The sequence below is a fragment of the Staurois parvus genome, unplaced genomic scaffold (assembly GCF_062004578.1).
Source record: "Staurois parvus isolate SC_StPar_1 unplaced genomic scaffold, SC_StPar_1.0 ptg000131l, whole genome shotgun sequence".
Lineage (NCBI taxonomy): Eukaryota > Metazoa > Chordata > Amphibia > Anura > Ranidae > Staurois > Staurois parvus.
In genome coordinates, this window is record NW_028317927.1 from 12041996 (window position 1) to 12061768 (window position 19773).

At 39.4% G+C, this 19773-nt stretch overlaps 1 protein-coding gene across 19 annotated transcripts in view; it reads right to left on the minus strand.

Moving 5' to 3' along the window:
- Positions 1-19773, minus strand: part of MBNL1 (muscleblind like splicing regulator 1) — a 262308-nt gene that overhangs the window by 178831 nt on the left and 63704 nt on the right. For 16 of the 19 annotated variants that reach the window (XM_089672620.1, XM_089672619.1, XM_089672613.1 and 13 more), the window contains exon 2: positions 11131-12056. The exons of 2 other annotated variants lie outside the window; for them this stretch is intronic. In XM_089672620.1, the coding sequence (XP_089528746.1) occupies positions 11131-11304 (174 nt within the window). In that variant the 5' untranslated portion in view covers positions 11305-12056. Of the gene's footprint in view, positions 1-11130; positions 12057-12190; positions 12646-19773 lie in introns of those variants that run through there. One more of the 19 variants, XM_089672614.1, reaches the window with a different exon arrangement.

Sequence of the window (19773 nt, forward strand, 5' to 3'; positions counted from 1 at the left end):
TACTTGTATTGTGATTTTTTTTTTTAGCAAAGACGTAGCAGAATACATTTTGGCCTAAATTTATTATGAAATTTGATTTTTTTTTTTTTTTTTACTGGACGTGTTTAATTGCAAAATGTCAAAAATATTGTTTTTTTTTCCAAATTGTTGGTCTTCTTTTATTTATAGCGCAAAAAATAAAACCCGCACAGGTGATTAAATACCACCAAAATAAAGCTCTATTTGTGGGGAAAAAAGGAAATAAATTTTATTTGGGTGCAGCATTGCATGACCACACAATTGTTAGCTAAATAACGCAGTGCAGTAACACAAAAAATGGCCTGGCCAGGAAAGGGGGTAAATCCTCTGGAGGGCAAGTGGTTAAAATGAAAGTATACAATAGGTTATATTGTAAATGAATGCCTCTGTAATTAAAGCACATTCTCCACATGCAATGGCTTACTGGACACAGCCAAAAATGATGGCCTTGGAAACGTTTATGGGATATCGGCAACTATGTAAAGGACAATCCATGTGTCCTATACGTGAATCGGCCTGTCACAAAATATTTGATAAATAGGTGTAGCACCCTACTAGTTAGTACAGTTTGGTAAGTACATTTAGTTTAGCTCTTCTGTAATCAGTGGATTAGGGGTTGATTGTTTAGGGCTGCTCAGTGCCTCATAGGCTGCTGCTCTGATTACTTTTGCCTGTATTGTAGAGGAATGCAGCCAATCCCTGGGAAGGTGTGCCCAGTAGTTGCGCAGTACACCCATAAATAGTCTGAGACTTAGGCCAGAGATATTGTGGAGAAAACACTGTGTGCCTGGCTGTGTGTACTTTAACTGGGGGAAAGTAACCGAGTTCACCAGTGCCTTGTCAGGGGGTGACTAAAAATATTTTATATATATATCCATATATCAATCTATTTAAGTGTAGCCACCTCAGAGACTTTCTGTGCTTTAATAAAGGCACTTGCACAGCAAGAACTGTACCTTTTTGTGGTATGTTTCAGCTGTCATCTTGCAGTGTTCCCTTTTTGTCTTTAAAACGGCTTCCTGGAACCAAAGCCATTTTGTTTCTTAGCAGTCTACTACCAGCATGGAACTTGAAGTGTTTGTAAACTCTAACAATAGATGTCACTTATTTGTTCTTCTGAACAGATGCATTTAGCCCTGGTTCACACTGATGCAGTGCGGAATTTGCAGCGTTTTCTGTTCGAATTCCGCACCGCATCAGAATCGCACCCCGTTCATGCGAACCGCTGCGGGTGTATATGCTAAGTTAACAACACCCCTAAAGCGGTCCACAAAATGTGGTGCGATGTGCAGAATCGGATTGCATAGGTGTGAATACCCAAGTGATCCGATTCTAGTGCGGACCAAAAAAAGGGTCCTGCAACTTTTTGATGTGGGTGCAGTGCGATTAGAGCCATACAAAATGCATGGCTGCAATCGCACCGCATACAAATTGCATGTGATTTGCACAGGAATGCGGTGCGGTTCCTGTGTAAATCACATGGGATATACCACACCGCATATATGTGAACACAGGCTTAGTGTGGAAACCCTTTTATTATATCTGTTCATTAAGTATAAAAAAATAGCTGATCAGTTCCCGTGCTTTATTCCGGTTTATCAGTTACCAGCTGTCTCCATTGACTACAAAACACCCCCCCCCTGTTATGAAGGGGGGTATTCTATAGCCTTAACCTACTCCCTTTCTAGGGGACAATGCTGCTTCTCCTAGATAAGGTATGGTTGTCATCCTAGGACAGAAAGTTTATTCCTATCAGATTCACCAGGTAAAAATAAAGACGAAAAAAGTGTGAAAAAAAAATGAATTCAGCTACTAGATCTACAGAAAGGTGCCAACTGTCAGACTCAGCATGTTGGGTTAAAATTGCAGCACCCGCGATAGCAAGCATAATGGCTGTGGGAATGTGTACTCACCTGAGCCACACCTTGTCCACTTGTAGGTGGGCGGTAAAAACACAGATGAACCACCCATTTTTACCTCTCCCTCATCACATGTGTAAGGGCCAGTTCACTCTACATGCGTTTCAGGGTGCTTTTTTCTGCATCCAAAACGCACAGAAAGTAGGGTATATGGTTGTCAATGTCATAGTTCACATCGGTACGTGCAGTTCCAGTGCATTCTGGTTGCAGAAAAAAAGTAGAACATGCTGCATTTTTCCTGCACTGAACTGCACTGGAATGCGGTAAAACGCATCAAAAATGCACCAAAATGCACTAAAAATGCACTGGAACACACATGTCCCTATTTAAATTGAAGAAAATGAAAGGGAAAAAAATGAATGTTTCTATGGTGTGCCCTTACAGAAGCCTAACTCCTGCACTGCATGCATTTCTGTACTCATTGAAGACATATACAAACTCTGCTCTTTATTTCCTTCTAAAGCATTGAGAAGGAAATCTCTACTACATCATTGTGCTGGACCCCAACATAGATCTGACCTCATTTAGAAGGAAAGCATTGAAATCCTTTTTAAAGTGGTAATAAACCCAAACCAAAATTGTAAGATATTGTGGCTTACCAATCATTATAGATGTGGTGTCTGCATTAGTTTTCTTTTTTTAGGTTTTTTATTTCCTCTGCTTTCACCTGGTGATCTGGCCAGTAACATCCCTCCTGTATTAGAGTGCCCCCACTCTGGATGAAGTGATCAACAAAGACACCTTTGGACAGTGGCAGTGACAGTCTGGGGGAGGGGAGTGTTAGATGTACTAGCAGATTTAAATACACTAACACGTTGAAACCAACCTCCACCTCAAACTTTATAATCATTTACAGCAAACCTTTTGTTCCACTTTGGGATAACAATTTTACATAAATAAATAAAAGCTGATCATTCTAACACCCTTGCCAGTGCTAAATGGTTTGCTTTGTGTCTGTAACTGATACATTCTTCTGGAGAGCTTGTTCTTTTGAAAAATCACAGACTTACTGCATGGATCACCAGATGAAAATTGAAGAAAGAAAGCCTAAAAAAGAAAAACTAATGCAACCATCACATCTGAGAATTGGAAAGCTGCAATATAATAAATGTTTGCTTTTGGATATAATACAGCTTTAAGTTGTTGAGATAGGAAATCAGTAAGGATTATTTTTATCTATGCTGAAATGTTTATGTTTTGATTTGCAGTTGTGATAGTATTTGTTCAACTTTGTATTTAACTATTTTTTCCCTTTTCAACTAGATGTTGCTTTTGAATTTGGTTATTCTTTTGCAATCTGTGTTTTATTGTATTATTGTAATAAAGGGGAGAGGATGTCACCAGATTCAGGTAGGAACATTATCTGCATAGCTGCAAACGCTTTGCCTATAGATGTGTGTATGAATTTATATAATGTGTTAGTTCTGTCTCATGTATATGTACTATTTTTTTTTTAAGTGTGATGACAACTAGTGGTGTTTTAATGTCATTACAATTTGTTTACGTTTTTGATTTGGTATCTCCCTCTGTCTACCCCCACTGTTTAGTGTTAGTTCAGTACTAGCTAGACCAGCAATGGGCAAACTACGGCCCGCGGGCCGTATACGGCCCGGCGGACCTTTTAATCTGGCCCGCGGAGCGTGATACATTGGCTGTCAGGATGTGTGTAGGCGGGGCAGCGTGACGAACGCGAGGGGAGCTAGGCTCCTCTCACAGTCCGCCCTGAAGACCGGAACGGCGCGGGAACACGGCGAGAGGAACGCGCGGAGCAAAGCTAAGTGAATTGACACAGGGGGGACTTGGCTTACTACTTGGGGGGAATAGTACTATGGGGGATGAATTAATATAGGGGATGAATTACTATGGGGGGATGAATTACTATGGGGGATGAATTACTATATGGGGGATGAATTACTATATGGGGGATGAATTACTATAGGGGGGATGAATTACTATATGGGGGATGAATTACTATGGAGGATGAATTACTATATGGGGGATGAATTACTATATGGGGGATGAATTACTATATGGGGGATGCATTACTATGGGGGATGAATTACTATATGGGGGATGAATTACTATGGGGGATGAATTACTATGGGGGATGAATTACTATGGGGGATGAATTACTATATGGGGGATGAATTACTATAGGGGGGATGAATTACTATAGGGGGGATGAATTACTATGGGGGATGAATTACTATATGGGGGATGAATTACTATGGGGGATTAATTACTATAGGGGGGATGAATTACTATATGGGGGATGAATTACTATGGGGGATGAATTACTATATGGGGGATGAATTACTATATGGGGGATGAATTACTATGGGGGATGAATTACTATATGGGGGATGAATTACTATGGGGGATGAATTACTATGGGGGATGAATTACTATATGGGGGATGAATTACTATATGGGGGATGAATTACTATGGGGGATGAATTACTATGGGGGATAAATTACTATATGGGGGATGAATTACTATGGGGGATGAATTACTATATGGGGGATGAATTACTATATGGGGGATGCATTACTATGGGGGATGAATTACTATGGGGGATGAATTACTATGCTTACTATGGGGGAATATTACTATACTTACTATGGATGACACATACACATCATTCATCTACTCTTGGTCCGGCCCCCGGGTCCAATATATGAACCCATTGCGGCCCTCAAGTCAAAAAGTTTGCCCACCCCTGAGCTAGACCGTACCTGTTTATTCCATGTTCCGTCAGCCAGAGTTAATCCTCGGAGAAACAGGACCTAAATCCTGGTTCACATATGTGCGGCCGTGCAGGCTGCGATTTGTGTGGATACGAGAGCCCATTCATTTGAATGGACTCCCGTGCTCCGAGACTCAAAGGGAAGAAGTCCCTGCACTACTTGAGAAATCGTAGCCTGCACGGGAACCAATTTCCAGTGCGGGTGGCGTGCTATTGGAATTAATGGCACCCGCCTGCGGGTCCCGCATTCCTCTGTGTGGGTGGTGCGGCTGCAGGTATTTGTACGGGTCCCGCAGTGGCACCGCCTGCACAGATGTGAACCAAGCCTAAGAGTCAACTTCTTTTCACACTTTATAAGGCTGAAAAACATCCCCTGTACTGCACTTTTCTGAAGTAAAAATGCCTTGGATTCAACTTCTGTGTCTTCTTAAAGAGATAAGCAACCTGTGGATGATGCCAAATCAGCAAACTGGGTCTATGGAGGTATGTCAATTCATAAAGCAGCATTTGAAACAAAACATGTAATATATATATATATATATATATATATAAAAAAATAAAATCACATATTAAATAATCATACATACAGCAATACTGCACAAAACCTGTCTTATTCCATCATTTTCCTAATTTGACTACAGTCACTTGAATGGTTCATTTAGTTAATTTAATCTTTTCATAATCTGGTACATAGATATATGCAGTATTCCCAGGCTGGTGGCTTTTTTATCTGGGGTTCACGCTTGCTTTTAACTATAATGCACTGTAGCTGATCCTGAACAAACTAGATCTTTTTGAATCAATAAAGTATATGAAAACACCACTCATGTAGCTTCATTAGTACCCGACACTTGCACTTTTCTGTATTATTCTTATATATTATTATTTAGGTTAGCTGACTTCAGCATTCCCCCCACTACCTCCCCTATTGGTCTATTGTCACTTGTCGGCTCTCCTGTTGTGTGGCCCACAGGAAGTTGCACAACCACCAATATAAACTCTCTAGTTGGTCCCTGAACTGGGGTTTTATTGTCTTTGAGCATGCACAGAGAAAATCCCATTCATTCCTATGGGGAGGTCATTTGTTATGCTTACCAGTCATAGACTGCCTCATCAGAAGACTAAATGGTATTTTTTTCACTCTCCCTATGGGACTGTTCAGTTTGAAAACTTTAGGGGGGATAACTATACAAAAGTGCAAATGGCAATGGTGTCAAGTAGCCCTTATCAACCAGTTAGTAAGAAACCCATTATTCTTCTCATTGTTAGCCACTGAAAGCCATTTCTGACCAGCTATCATTTATTATTATACATATTAATCTATACTATGCCCTAATCATCTTTCTGAACTTGACCTAAAAAAACCCCTCTAAGTAGCATTTATTTTATATACACCGATCAGCCATAATTAAATGACCACCGACATAATTTTGAGTAGGTCGCCCTTTTGCTGCTAAAACATCCCAGACCCATAGAGGCATGGACTTCACTAGACCTCTGGAGGTATGCATTAGCCTCTGGCACCAAACCGCCAGTAGTAGATCCTTTGGCTCCTGTAAGTTCCGAGGTGAAGCCAAGTCAACACCTCAAACTCGTTTATCCCAGCAGAGCATTGCCTAAAGCATCACACTACCTCCTCCAGCTTGTCTTCTTCCTATACTGCATCCTGGTGCCATCTATTCCCTTGTTGACCGACACACATGTACCCAGCCATCAACATGATGTACAACGTACAAGAAAATATGATTCATCAGACCTTCTTTCATTGCTCCATAGTTCAGTTCTGATGCTCATGTGCCCATTGTAGGCAGTTTTGGCTGTAGAAACAAGTGAGCATGGGCACCCTGACCAGTCTTCGGCTACACAGTCCCATACGCAACAAGCTGTGATGCTCATTATTTCTACTTTCAAGATGACTTCATGGACAAAATGTTCATTTGCTGCCTAATATATCCCACTGGCTTTCAGATGCCATTGTAATGAGGTAATCAATGCTATTCACTTTACCTGTTAGTGATCATAAAGTTATTGTTGTAGCTGTCATCTATGCTTCACATGGGACCAAAAAAAACAAATCTGACCAAGACCAGGCTTCCTGGTCAACGTGGTTTGCATCTCCCCCTCACGCCTCTATAACTTTATATTCATTTTTGAAGCTACCCTTGCTGTGATGATGTAATAGTAAGACACATAAGTCAAACTATCGCTAGCAACTAGTAGACATATCTCTAATAAAGAAAAATATATATATTGATATAAAGATAAATGCTCAGGCCTAAATTGAAGAACCAGCTGCAGTATTAAGTGGTTAAATGTCTGTTGTGCTCCATACATTGTGTCATGCATAAAGGGCTACAAAAATGCTAACTGGGTACACTACAAGTTCCTTTGCTTTTACCAAATGTTTTGCACATTCTACAGTTTGTTAAGTGCACAGAAATGAAAACTGAGGGTGATGTCCAAATACCTGGAAGTGCCTGCTGTGTGGTGCCAGTGACTGCCTAGGATGTTCCCACTTCAAATTTTATTTAACCGTATATATACATCATATACATAATAATGAAATATCAATGCCTTGAAATTTAGAACTTTAAAGTAAAGCTGTTTTCCCCTTTGTAGGGCAAATCAAAAGGATTGTTATAACACTCAGGTCCACAGCAACACATGGTCACCTTTCTTTTCTCCTTTGCACTATTCAGGTGGGTATTTCCTGCTGGAAAAGGCTGGATTAAAGGTATATGTTGCTCTGTCCTACTTGGGCAAAGCACAGGCTCACTTTAAATATGTGTTTGTTTTATAATAGACATTTTATGTGCTATTGAAGAACACTCTGTGCAGAGGGATTCAATTGCAATACTTGCAAGAAGAATGAAGCTATATATATATATATATATATATATATATATATATAATTACACATGGATATCGAGATAAAATCACTTCCATGACTTCCAGGGCATGAAGAGTGCATTGAGGTGCATAGCTCAGTACACATAGTACTCAGCAAAGTGTTCACTTCATTGCACTCTGCAGGAAGGCATTAATGAGGGCTCAGTGGCAGGAATTTCAAAGCTGAGAGCTAGGTGGATTGAAGTACCCATGAATCCAGGCCTTTAATGTTGGTAATATTTTTGTAATTGCCAAAATGTATATTTTAGATTTACTGGCCTTATATAGGAACGCTTAAAACCTCATTCTGTGTTTATTTGTAAGCAATTTGTTTATTTACTATGTTGTAGATAATAAACCCAGGAGGATCCTAGATAGGACTCCATGGAACCTAATACAATCTAAAAAATACTAACTGAAGTAATGACTAAAAGGTCAGGTTTAACCCAGTTAAAGGATGGATATGTGCCAAGAGCATTACCATACAGGCACAATACACCTTTGGTAGAGACAAGATGCCATTAATATGAAAAAGTCACATTAAGTAGAAAAAAAATTGGTGTATGCAAGCAGAATGTATAATTAGTTAACCCTGGCCTCTAGATCTACAATTGTTAATTGCTAAATTACAGATTTTCTCACTTTATTATTACATCTGTCATGAATATAGAAACAGTATTACAGATTTTAATAACTCTCCTAAATTGTTAAAACAGATGTCCAGGTCTGGATCATAATAAATAACAACCTTGCAGTGCTAAATAAGTGTGCAGAAGGATTTTCAGAACATTTAAAGGCCCAGAAAGAATTGGTTGCACATTGTTTTATTTAAAAGAGCTATTACTAGAATTCCTACAAAAATACTATGACGTTTCAAGAACTTTTTCAGCAGTAAGATAATTGTGATTAAGATGTTGTGGCAGAAGATGCTTGACTTTTTCTGAACATAGGAAGACTTCCGGTCCCATAGAAGAACACCACCAACTACCAGAGGTGAGTCTACTTTAACCTCAACACACTTTTTAGAACCTTGCTGTATGGGCAGATTTACGAAGGAGATAAGAATTCTCACACAATAAACTGTGACTATTCAGTTAATTTATCCAAACATGCACATAGAATAAGTGTAAGGGAATTTGCTTTTCACAGGATTGGATAATTAAAGTGAATTATCAACCAATTTATTGTGTGAAGATTTTCAACTGCTTTAGTAAATCAGCCTCATAATGTCAAAAATCACAGTTTCTATAAATCTATGTCTACATGTATTATGCTGTTTTCTTGGTTTTTTTTAATATATATATATATATATATATATATACACACACTGTATATATATATATATATATATATTATTTTTTTTAAAAAACAAGAAAACAGCATTATGCATGTAGACATAGATTTACAGAAACTGTGATTTTTGGCATTATATATATATATATATATATATATACACACACACACACAGAGGTTTGTGAAGACTTCACACTGACCTAGCCATAAATGTTCAGAGGTGGACAGAGGAGAGAGACAGAGGAGAGAGTAAAAATAAGTAAAAACAAGGAAAAGGTGTCACGTGTTTTTAAACCCTGCTGCCCAAGGCAGTATTACAAATACTTCTGGGTAACATACAAAGAATACACTTGTATCTGTTGGTGGTGAAGGACTTGGGGTTTAGAGCCAGCCCAACTAATAAATATTTTTATATATATATATATATATATATATATATATATATATATATGTATATATACACACACAAATAATAAATATAAATATATATATATATATATATATATATATATATATATATATATATATATATATAAAATGTTGTTTGTATCTGAGATTTCACCTCATTTCCTGTTCCAAGAAATAAAAGGAAACAGGTGTCATCAGGACAGGAAGAGCAAACACAGAGAGTTTTACAAGCCTGACAGATGTTCTAACCCCTCCCTCTTCTACAAAACAATGTTGTTTGACTGCTGTCTTTGTCTCCACCAGAGTTATTCTATTACTTCCTGTACATGTCTTACCCTAACATAGGAAGCAAGGTTACATTTCCCAAATGCAGACGCAGACAGCAAAAAAAACTGAAGGATGCTCAAAGCTGGCTATACATGAGTCCGTTTTATTTTCATTTAACCAGTGGGTTGAATGAAAAAAAAAAAAACTGACCCAATTCCCCCATCCATACATTCGATGTGGATTGGGGAATGTTCCTCCCTGTGTCATTCTGAGATTCCACCCGCCATCAAAATACACAGATCAGTGCTGCAGCCTATTGCCTGCAGTGTTGATCGAGCTCGAAAATACCAACAGGGCGGCTGAACAGACGTTGATGAGTAGATCAACTTCTGTTTAACCACAGTGGCCACACATGGATTGAAACTGGACTGGTCACTGCGGAACCAGCCAGATTTTGAACCATGTGTGGCCATCTTAACCCTTCTCCCCTCTGTAAAAAGATACATTTTAGCTAGGGCTGGGTAGCAAGACAGCATTCTGTCATTCTAATTGGGGCTGGGGCAGATTTTTTCCTAGCAAATTGGTCTGTCAGTAGACATTTGTAGCTTTTCAATTGCCCATATTGGAAAACAAGGATCCAATCTGAAACTGTCCATATGCAGGCATATTAGGACACCTGAGACTTTTTCCTTTAATTCTGATGATGGCCCAATTAAAAAAAATGATATCAATAATACCAGCTGAATCTGACATATATCATTCTAGAATAGAGAGTTTAGAGCTAAACACATGCATCCTTGAAACCTTGAATGATTGTGAATGGGTACTTCTCCACCTCTGAAGCTGATGGCCAACCATGTACAGGCCCATTGATGGCATAGAAGGCCTCAAACATCCATCTTGTGTTCATAATATGCTTAAGAATAGATAGCTTTAAAATACGCACAGTTTGTCATCAGATCTGCTGGCATACTGCAACCAAGCCATGATTAAGAAACCACAAACTTTATTTAAGGCGGTAACTGAAAATGCTACTTCTCTCAAACTCAAAGATAAGATCCAGAATATGAAGTTTTACAAACAGAAGACATTTAACATCCCCCTACTCTTCACAAGCTGCAATCGACACATAGTTAAAAGCTACTACTTATCTAAATAATGGGATCAGCTGCAGCAGATTTTTCTGTTTGGTAAAATAAAGTATAACACTAAGATCTATGACATATTAGTAAAAAGGGGAATGCAATAGCTTGATTCTGAGTAACAGACCAGTCCACATGTCAACAGCATGATGAAATACAGAGCAAGTTTGCTGCAAATAGAAAGGTAGCTAAGTATTATAAATGTTAACTCATTTCAAAATCTACTTTTAAAATGACATTTTGCTACCATGATACTTAAATAATATCAGTACAAATACATTCTGTTTTCTTTGCTACATAAGACCACATGCATATGGAGCCTTTGCTAGCTAGCAATGCAAACAGCCACGTGAGAAAAAGCAGTGTTCAAATACCAGGCAGCTCTGATACTGTTCTTGCATGTATTTGTTAAATGTTTATCCCAAAAATGTAAGAATGTTTACTCACTTTCAGTGAATCAAAGCAGGCGATTACTCGTCCATTTTCGACTTGGCAGCTTTTCGATGGGTGTGCAAATTTACATTCTGCGTCTGGCCTTGAGCAGGTCCCTCTTTGGAACTCCCGACACACTTCCAACGTTAGCCATTTTGTGTCCCGGATGGGTGCAACGCTAACAGCCATACTTAAATTCTACAGATAGCTAAAAACTTCTCAGAAGTCGTCAGAGAACACAAAAACTCCAACCGTCCTTTCTGTCTCCCTTGTGGTTTGGAAATGGTAAAACTGTGCTGTCTGTATAGGCATACAGATATCTCACTGCTCTTCAGCTACTATCTTATAAATAATACAGAGTAGCGGGTCTGTGATAATAAAAACATTCAGTTTGCTTAATTGAGGTGACCTGGAGCTTCTCTGTCCTCTCAGTAACCCATTTAGAGTTCTGATATTCAGCCCAAAATGCAAGCATGAATACGTGGCGACCCCTGTGCTGGCACACACTATCCGGACTGCTCTCAGAAAAGTTTGCCGAAAGGTAATCTCCACGCAGCTGAACTGGCAATTCAATAGGGCTCTGCTGAGCAATCTGTATTGATTAGTTAGGCATGTATCGATGCAGCACTGTAGGGAAAAAAATCATAGAGGTTTCCTCTGGATTTCCCTATATCCCCATGTCTCTGTCTTTGCTTTCCCAACAGCAGATACCTTAGTTTGGTTTGTTTTTTTGTTACTATACCCACAGTGGTGTAACACAGTGCCTTATGCAGGGATCTTTCTTGATTAAGAGCAGAATTAGGAAGGGGAGGTATAGATGAGAAGGGTGGATTTGCTCTCGTTGCAGTGTAGCTGGCAGCAAGCAAGGCAAAAAGCAGAGGCTGCTCTAGAAGCGGGTCCAAGCAGCAGGGACGTCAGGAAAGGCACTTCTTAGTACCAACCTGTAGAAAAAACAAACACGTTTTAATTGTAACCAAGCAGTACTTGACTTTCTCCTGCACACTTTCCTTCCCTCTTTTTTTCTGTGCGGCTACAGCACATACTTGCCTGTCCATCCCCCCGTGCAGATACTTACAGAGTAACATATTGCAGCCAGCCATCGTAGATTTATTAAAAAATAAAAAAAGAAGAAGAAGAAGCTGTTTCCCTTGTGAAGCAATGCATGATAGGAAGATAACCAATCACAGATAATGTTGCAGCAATATTCTGGGCAAGAAGCCAATAATGTGGGCTGTCTTATGAAAGGTCGCGCCTGTCAGAAGCTCATTACTATGCAATAAGCAGCGAAAATATCCATCAGATGTAAATAATTCTTCTGCACTAGGTCTCGCATGTGGGTTTTGAATTTACCCAACATGCAGCATGCAGTTAGTGGGCTGAACCATGTTATTTTCCAATAAAACGACCCGTCCTTTCCACAGAGGAGGGAAAGAGAGAGAGCGAGAGAAGCTGAAGAGCTTGGAAAATCACTAGACGGGAAGGCAAGAACTGCAGATCACTTCCAGGCTGACTCTTCTCCTGTGCTGCCTGTTCTGCCTTGTGTACACGCTGCCTTCACTCTGCTACATCTCACACATGAGTATAAAAGGAAAGGAGGGGTGTTTAAAAATGGTACATTCTTCTGACCTATTGCATTCGCTTCCTTCTCAAACTATAAGCAGCCCTGACTATACACATCACAAATCTGCATTGGCTTGCCCTGTTAAAACTATGCTGCGCACTCAGCAGACAGTTTGTCAATACATCACAGACCGGTGAGAATATGAACAAAAGCTCTCTATCTAGAGGTAAAAAGAGGTGAAAAAGAAAAACTTCATACCACAAGAAGAAATACCGTATGGCAAGCGTTGCTAAAAAGACGACTCTCTGTGCGTGCTCCTGTTTACCTCAAGGGATCGCTGCTGTTAAATCGTAAATAGGTTTTTTGATTCCAGAAATACAATAAACTGTAGCACGCTGTTCCCCTGCCAAAAAGCTGCTGTATATACTAATAACATGCCGACACTGGCCTCGTCATTCGAAAAGCATTATCATTACACCTCCGGGCTTCTGCTTTTAAAATGGCACCTTACTTTTTAGCTTTTTCCATTGCTTCACCACAAAATGGTGACACCTTGCCAGATATAAAATCACGTGGTAGTACCCGCCCTAAGTTGATGACATATTTGTTTTAGTTTGGTGAGGCGGAGGCTAAAACAAAAAGACATAATCATTGCAAGGTGCATTTTCAAAACGTTAACACCTACAATATTTAGGCAAATTTAAGAGTAATATTATTAGTCTTCTATGTGTTGGACCATTTATGCCTTTCAGCAAAATGGAGTAAATCTCGATGCACAAAAAGAAAGAGAAAGGCATAAAACAGCCATATGTAGGCTGATTTGGATATTTGAGATGAAAATTCAATATAACTGGATACATTTGTAGTAGTGTTCGGCCGCTCTTGGCCAACTGGGCTAGCACTAAGCCCCGGTTCATATATATGCGGCCTTGTGGGCCGTGTTTTGCGTGGGCACAAGAGCACATTAATTTGAATGGATTCTCGTGCCCCGTGACACGCAGAGAAGAAGTCCTTGCACTTCCTCCGAAAACACAGCCCACACGGGAATCTCGGTTCCCAGTATGGTTGTGTTTTCCAGTGCAGGCGACGTGCCATTAGAACTAATAGCACCCGCCCGCGGGTCCGCATTTCTCTGTGCGGGTGCTGCGGCTGCACGGATTTTTGTGCGGATCCGCAGTGGCACCGCCAGCACATATGTGAACCTAGCTTTAAAGAATGCAGTTGGAACACAGCCAAAAGTGTCTGGTGTAGCAGAGGCCCATGTGGGAAGGTTGTGTGATGGGATATGGCAGACCACAAAGTAAGAAGTGTTCTGACCAATGGTATCCAGATGAAGAAATGCCATTGATAACACCAGTGAGGTATGTTGCGACAACGTGTCAACTCTTCAGATAAAAGGTGTGTAACACAGATTAGCTGAATGGCTGGATGCAGAGCAATCAGCAACACACAGACCCATCATTTCATTATCATAGTTTCGTTGTCAGTGGTGTTATCAATAAATATTTCTTCAGGATAACATTGGTTGGAGCATTTCTTCCTTCACAGTTTGCCATATCTTATTACGCAATCCTCCCACAGGGACCTTTGTGTCACTAGACATTTTCAGTTTTGTTCCAGCTGAACTAACATCTCACCAACCCTCAAGTGGACCTAGTACTGGACTCTAAACTTTCATAGCATCCATCTCCACATCTGGAATAAGACATTTTTTACAAGTGCTTACTACAGTTTGCGTAGTCTATTTCAGCCTTGGCAGATGTAAGCTATACCATCCCTGCACTTCTATGTTTTATTTTATTCAAGTACTTATATAGCACCTATAGTGCTTTACAGTTATATTGTACATTCACATCAGCTCCTACCCTCAAGGAGCTTGCAAACAAAGGTACCTAACTCACATTCATACACATACTAGGGCTAATTTAGACAGGAGCCAATTATACTACCAGCATGTCTTTGGGAGGAGGAAAACGACGCAGACACAGGGAGAACATGCAAACACCATGTAGGTAAAGTTGTGGTTGGGATTTAAACCAATGACCCTAGTGCTGCTGCGTGAAAGTGCTAACCACCTAGCTACTGTGGATTTAAAATGGGTTTAGGAAGGGTTATTCCACCTCAAGAGCCAGCATGTTTTTCTACCCCAACATCCACATAGCCAAGATTTGGCCTAGAATACCTGTTTTTTTGTCCTTTGTGGGCTAACATCATTGAATGGTGTCAATATTGCACAGTTTTCTTTGGAAAACTACTCATCCACTCCTAGTCTTATATCTTTACAGTTTGAAGACTAATTATTTTGAAGTCCAAGATAAGAACTAGAAGGGTTCTTTGAGATAACACAGGAAGAATGGTCATAGCCAGCAGTAAAAACCTGATAGGGGTTTTATGATCCTTTCCTACTCTTTCCAAAACTAAAAGAAAACGTTTGGCTATACCTACACTTCAATTACAATGTCTGAGTTAGACCCTTTAGCTTTAGAGTCATGTGTCATAGGTCACCTGATGTTTTACAGTTGCTGCCCTTTGAACTGAATTTGGGTTATGAGAATGAAGTCATGCAGTGGACAAGGCAGCAAAGGCAATGCATCATGTGACTTTTAACCTTATGCTCTCAAGCTGAAGAATCAGACTTGCCAGACAGTAAAAGTAAACCAAGCTGGACATGGGACCATAGCCAAAAAAATTACTTCCTCATTAGTGGTGACTAGTACAATATAGCACAAAACAAAATGATAGTGTCAAAACGTGGAGGAAACTGTAATTCCTTCAAACATGCTTTCCATTCCTTATTAAGCATGTGTATTAGCATTTTGGGTCCATTCACATGGGCGGTAAAACCAGGCAGTTGAGGTGGCCGCCCACAACCATCCACCTGAATGCAGGCATGCAGCCGCCTCTCAGAACTGCACATATGTAATGTCTGCAGCAAAATTTAAACAGCTGCTGCACCTGATCCATGCAATTTTATTAAGCGCAATGCAGTTGCACTCAGTTGTGGCATGATGTTGCAGCATTTTACAGGATTAAATCAGGTAGGGAGGAGGAGATATATCGCCTCCTGGCCACCTGTCAAATGCCTTGCAAAAACCAATCCACTACATATTGCTTCACAGAGGGGTGACAAGGGCTACCGCACATGTGAACAAGTCTTTAAAACATGTAAAAATAATGTACCAACACTGCAGATTGTTCAGTTGATCTTACAGTAACAATATAGAACTCTAAATACAGGTTTTTTTTATAAATACCAATGTCATAATGTATATTCTCAGGAAAAGATTATGTCTTAAATCTTAAAAGTCTAAGGCTAAATTTTAAATCATTAAATATAAAACAGTCCAAACATATCACTTATGGGTTGTTGGGACCACCTAAAATCAATCCAATATACTTTTTTTAACCAAGATATAAGCGTCTGGTTGAGCATCAAACTTTCAATGAACAAACAAAATCCAAATAAATGGCAAACTAATTCAAGTAACCTTCTCCACAGGGCAGTTATAAATCATTCACATTAAGGCATGCATAGTTATAGTTCATTAGACGTTATTGTTTAGATTCTTGTATAACCCACGTTGCTATTGGTCCTATCACCTTCCTGGTGATAATTATTACCCCTAGGAAGCTGTGCAGGGTTGGGGCCTCTGACTTCATTGGCAGCCTCTTATACACTAATCAGTAAAAGACATCAGCTAAAACAGCTAAATAAACCTAACATTTCACAACCCTAATTATCAGGCAAGTACTGGGGAATTTCTTCAGAAAGAGTGTTAAAACTAAAAAACCACAAGAGACATTAAAGCATCTGGAAATTAGAAAGATGCATACCACATTGCATACATAGACTGCAAAACTCAAGATGGAAATTGAAGTGCCAAACCATTGCTGGTGATGAAGGAGCATTTTTAGACCCAAAAACATGTTGGCTACTCTTTGAATTGTTCCTCTGACTTTTTTTGGAATAAAGTTGAACCCAGACCTCTTAGCAGTGGTTTGGCAGTTTTTATTTTTGTTGCATTACACTACAAGCCAATGAGACCATGGAGATCCTCTGGGTGTAGAAGCCACCTACCCAGGAACCAGATTATTTACATTAACATCAGTACTTTAAGATAGCAATATCAATAAGATAACCTGAAGGGTCCAGCACCATTTTTGCACTTTCCTGAGTAATTCAAAAGGCTCTGATGTCTACAAACTCAAACACATTTTGAATGTCTAATCCATATTGACTAACAATGGCCTTTTATGTTATCAGTCTGAGGGATTGAAGGAAATCTGTGTTTGGGTAAATATGCAGACTGCCATTGCTGAACCAACATTCTGAAAAAGCTAGTTCCCTGGTTTTCTTGTTGATCAGTCACTTTCAAAACATTCTGTGTCAGTTACATAGTGACTGATTAGATTTCACTCCAGCTTCATTTGCAGCTAATTTGTTCTGAGCCATTGCCTTAGAAGCCAGAAACAGCCAGGCAACTAGCATTTCAGATGGAAATCCAATATGACACTCTTCACTATTCCCCGAGTGAAATGCTCAAATGTGATAATAATCAGAAGTTGATCCCCGGGTCCCGATTTATTAAGATTAAGATCCTAGAGACAGCACAGTTCTGGAAACTGATAAATGTGATTCTATAGTCATGCCATTCCATTCTTTAGCAGAGCCAACATTCTACTTGTTATCTGCCATATCTCCTTCAGAAAAGAAAACCCATGTAAATAATTTAAATCAGTCCAACCAGTCCTTAATGGTCATAATCCCTCATATATAAGTCTGAAGTGCCCCATAGCAATACATAAAACTTAAATATCAAAACAAATTCTATAGTTAGACTGCAACTAGTGACAATAAAACATCACTGACTTACTACACAAATATTTGATAGTTAGGCATAATATTTAGGTTTCCACTGATAGTTTAAATTATTTTATAACATTTTTACCTCCTAATCCTATCTATCTAGACTTCACTTTTGTGATATTTGTGCTCATTTATTTGTTTCTGCATTTAGCAACTGGAGCTTTGCAGACCCGTGTTAGATCTATGGGCAGTCAGAGAAAAATGGACTTGTGTGTTTCCATCAGGCTACTACCTCACATCTTTCACATTTAGGTCCACAAAAATAGAAAAAGAGTGCAGGACTTTTCAATTTTTTTAAAGACCTTGACAGACTCCAAGGTAAACCTTCCCTTAGACATGTAGCTTCCGATCAGGTCCGCCTGAAAAACTTATAGGTGTACCTGATAGGAAGGCGTATGTGAAAGGACCTTTAGACTAAATCTACTGTGATCCAGACTGTGCCAAAACATTGTGTATTTATATACTGCAGCAATTTGTATGTGATTTATTTTACAGATGACATAAATTCTTTGTGTCTGCTTAGGGATCTATAATGAAAATTCCTGCTTGGAAATGTCAGCTGTTGCATAAAACTTAGACAGCAATAGGCTGTTATGTATCTTTAGCCTCTACGCTTCCTAAATATTGTTTGTGCAAAATCTATATTGCTGAAAACAGTTTATCAAATGGCTTATTCAAGCAAGGTAAACAGAAGCCTCCCATTATAAAGCTACTACTGTTATAACAATAGATAAGTTATTTATGAAGCAGGCGCTATCATACTTGACATACATCCTGCTATAGTGATAGGCTTAATAATGTCCCAGCTACAGAATATAGATCCATCTTGATAACTGTCAAGCACTGCTTGTTGGAATTTAAAGTTGAACTTTAGGTAAACAGCTAGATACACAATTAAAATGTACAAATGTAAACTGTCTTATCTGCCAAAGGAGTTGCAATCCTCTCTAGCCACTTTTTTGATTTGTGCATCTCCGCTACTATCTTCATTAGATGTAAAAGATGCAGAAATGTCACCTTCTTATCCACAGCCTGCTAATTGGACAATAACCGAGCAGCAAAACACTGATGCGTTATCATCCCTCTGCTTAATCTGCCCCCTACTCCAATTAGCATGTTCCCTGTCATGTGTATGCAGAACACCTAATTGTCTCCTAGTGCCACCTTACTGTGTTGGTGTGTGCTGTGTTGTAAAAAATGGTACAGTTGCATTTTGGCACACTGACAGCCCATTCAACATGAACTGGCCGTCTTGACACACTGAACATTAAAACTCAAAATAGCACACGTTAATCAGCATTGTTTTGTGTATAGTTATCCACACACAGAGGACATTTGTTGCAATACTGTGGGCCTTAATTTTTAAAGCATGGTACAGTGAACCTTTTTTTTTTTTTCTTTAAGGAAAACTCAATTTTCATTTAAAAATGATATGAAATTGCTATGCTAGCTACTTTGTAATTTATTATTATGTAAACATGTATTCTGCATTTCAATCTACAGTTGCTGTAATTTTTAAAAAATGGAATTTATTATTGCAACCTGGAGGTGTTCTGTATACAGTTGTTGTACAGACTGCCCCCAGAAATGTACTGTCTTGCTTCTGTGATTGGCTCATTATTTTCTTAGAAGCCTGCAGTAAGGATAAATTTTAAGCATTCAGTGCGAAAGATGCAACAACTTAAAGTTATGGAGACTCTGCAACTTTTTTTGTGCTAGAATTCTGAGATTTGACCAGGTGATTATATTGAAGGATGACTCTCCCATATGATAGCTAGCAGCCGGGAAACCACTTAACCTTTCCCTATGACTCTCCAATGTGCGGGTGGCATCCAAAGACCTGAACCCCTCTTCACCCTCTTGGCTGTGCAGCTCTACCCCGTCACTCCCATGGATATCCAGATACTGGACCTCCTCTTTCTCAGGCTTGACAGCCAGGTGACACTGACAGTAACTCTTATAATTACTTCAAAGCTACTGCGCAGGCCAAATAAATGCACACAGAGGCCACCATGAAGAATAACTTGTTTACTGGAACATCAGTTCCATGAAATACAGTCAGCATAAAGAGAGGTACGGCTCAATACACAATGGCTGAGCAACAGATACAGCCATGTAATTGATGTTGGCCGATATGGGGAAGACGGCTTCTGCAGGCCAGGTCCATAAACCATTTTAACTCCACTATCCTTCTGTCCCTTGGTGAACCCAGCAAAGTTGTGGAACATCC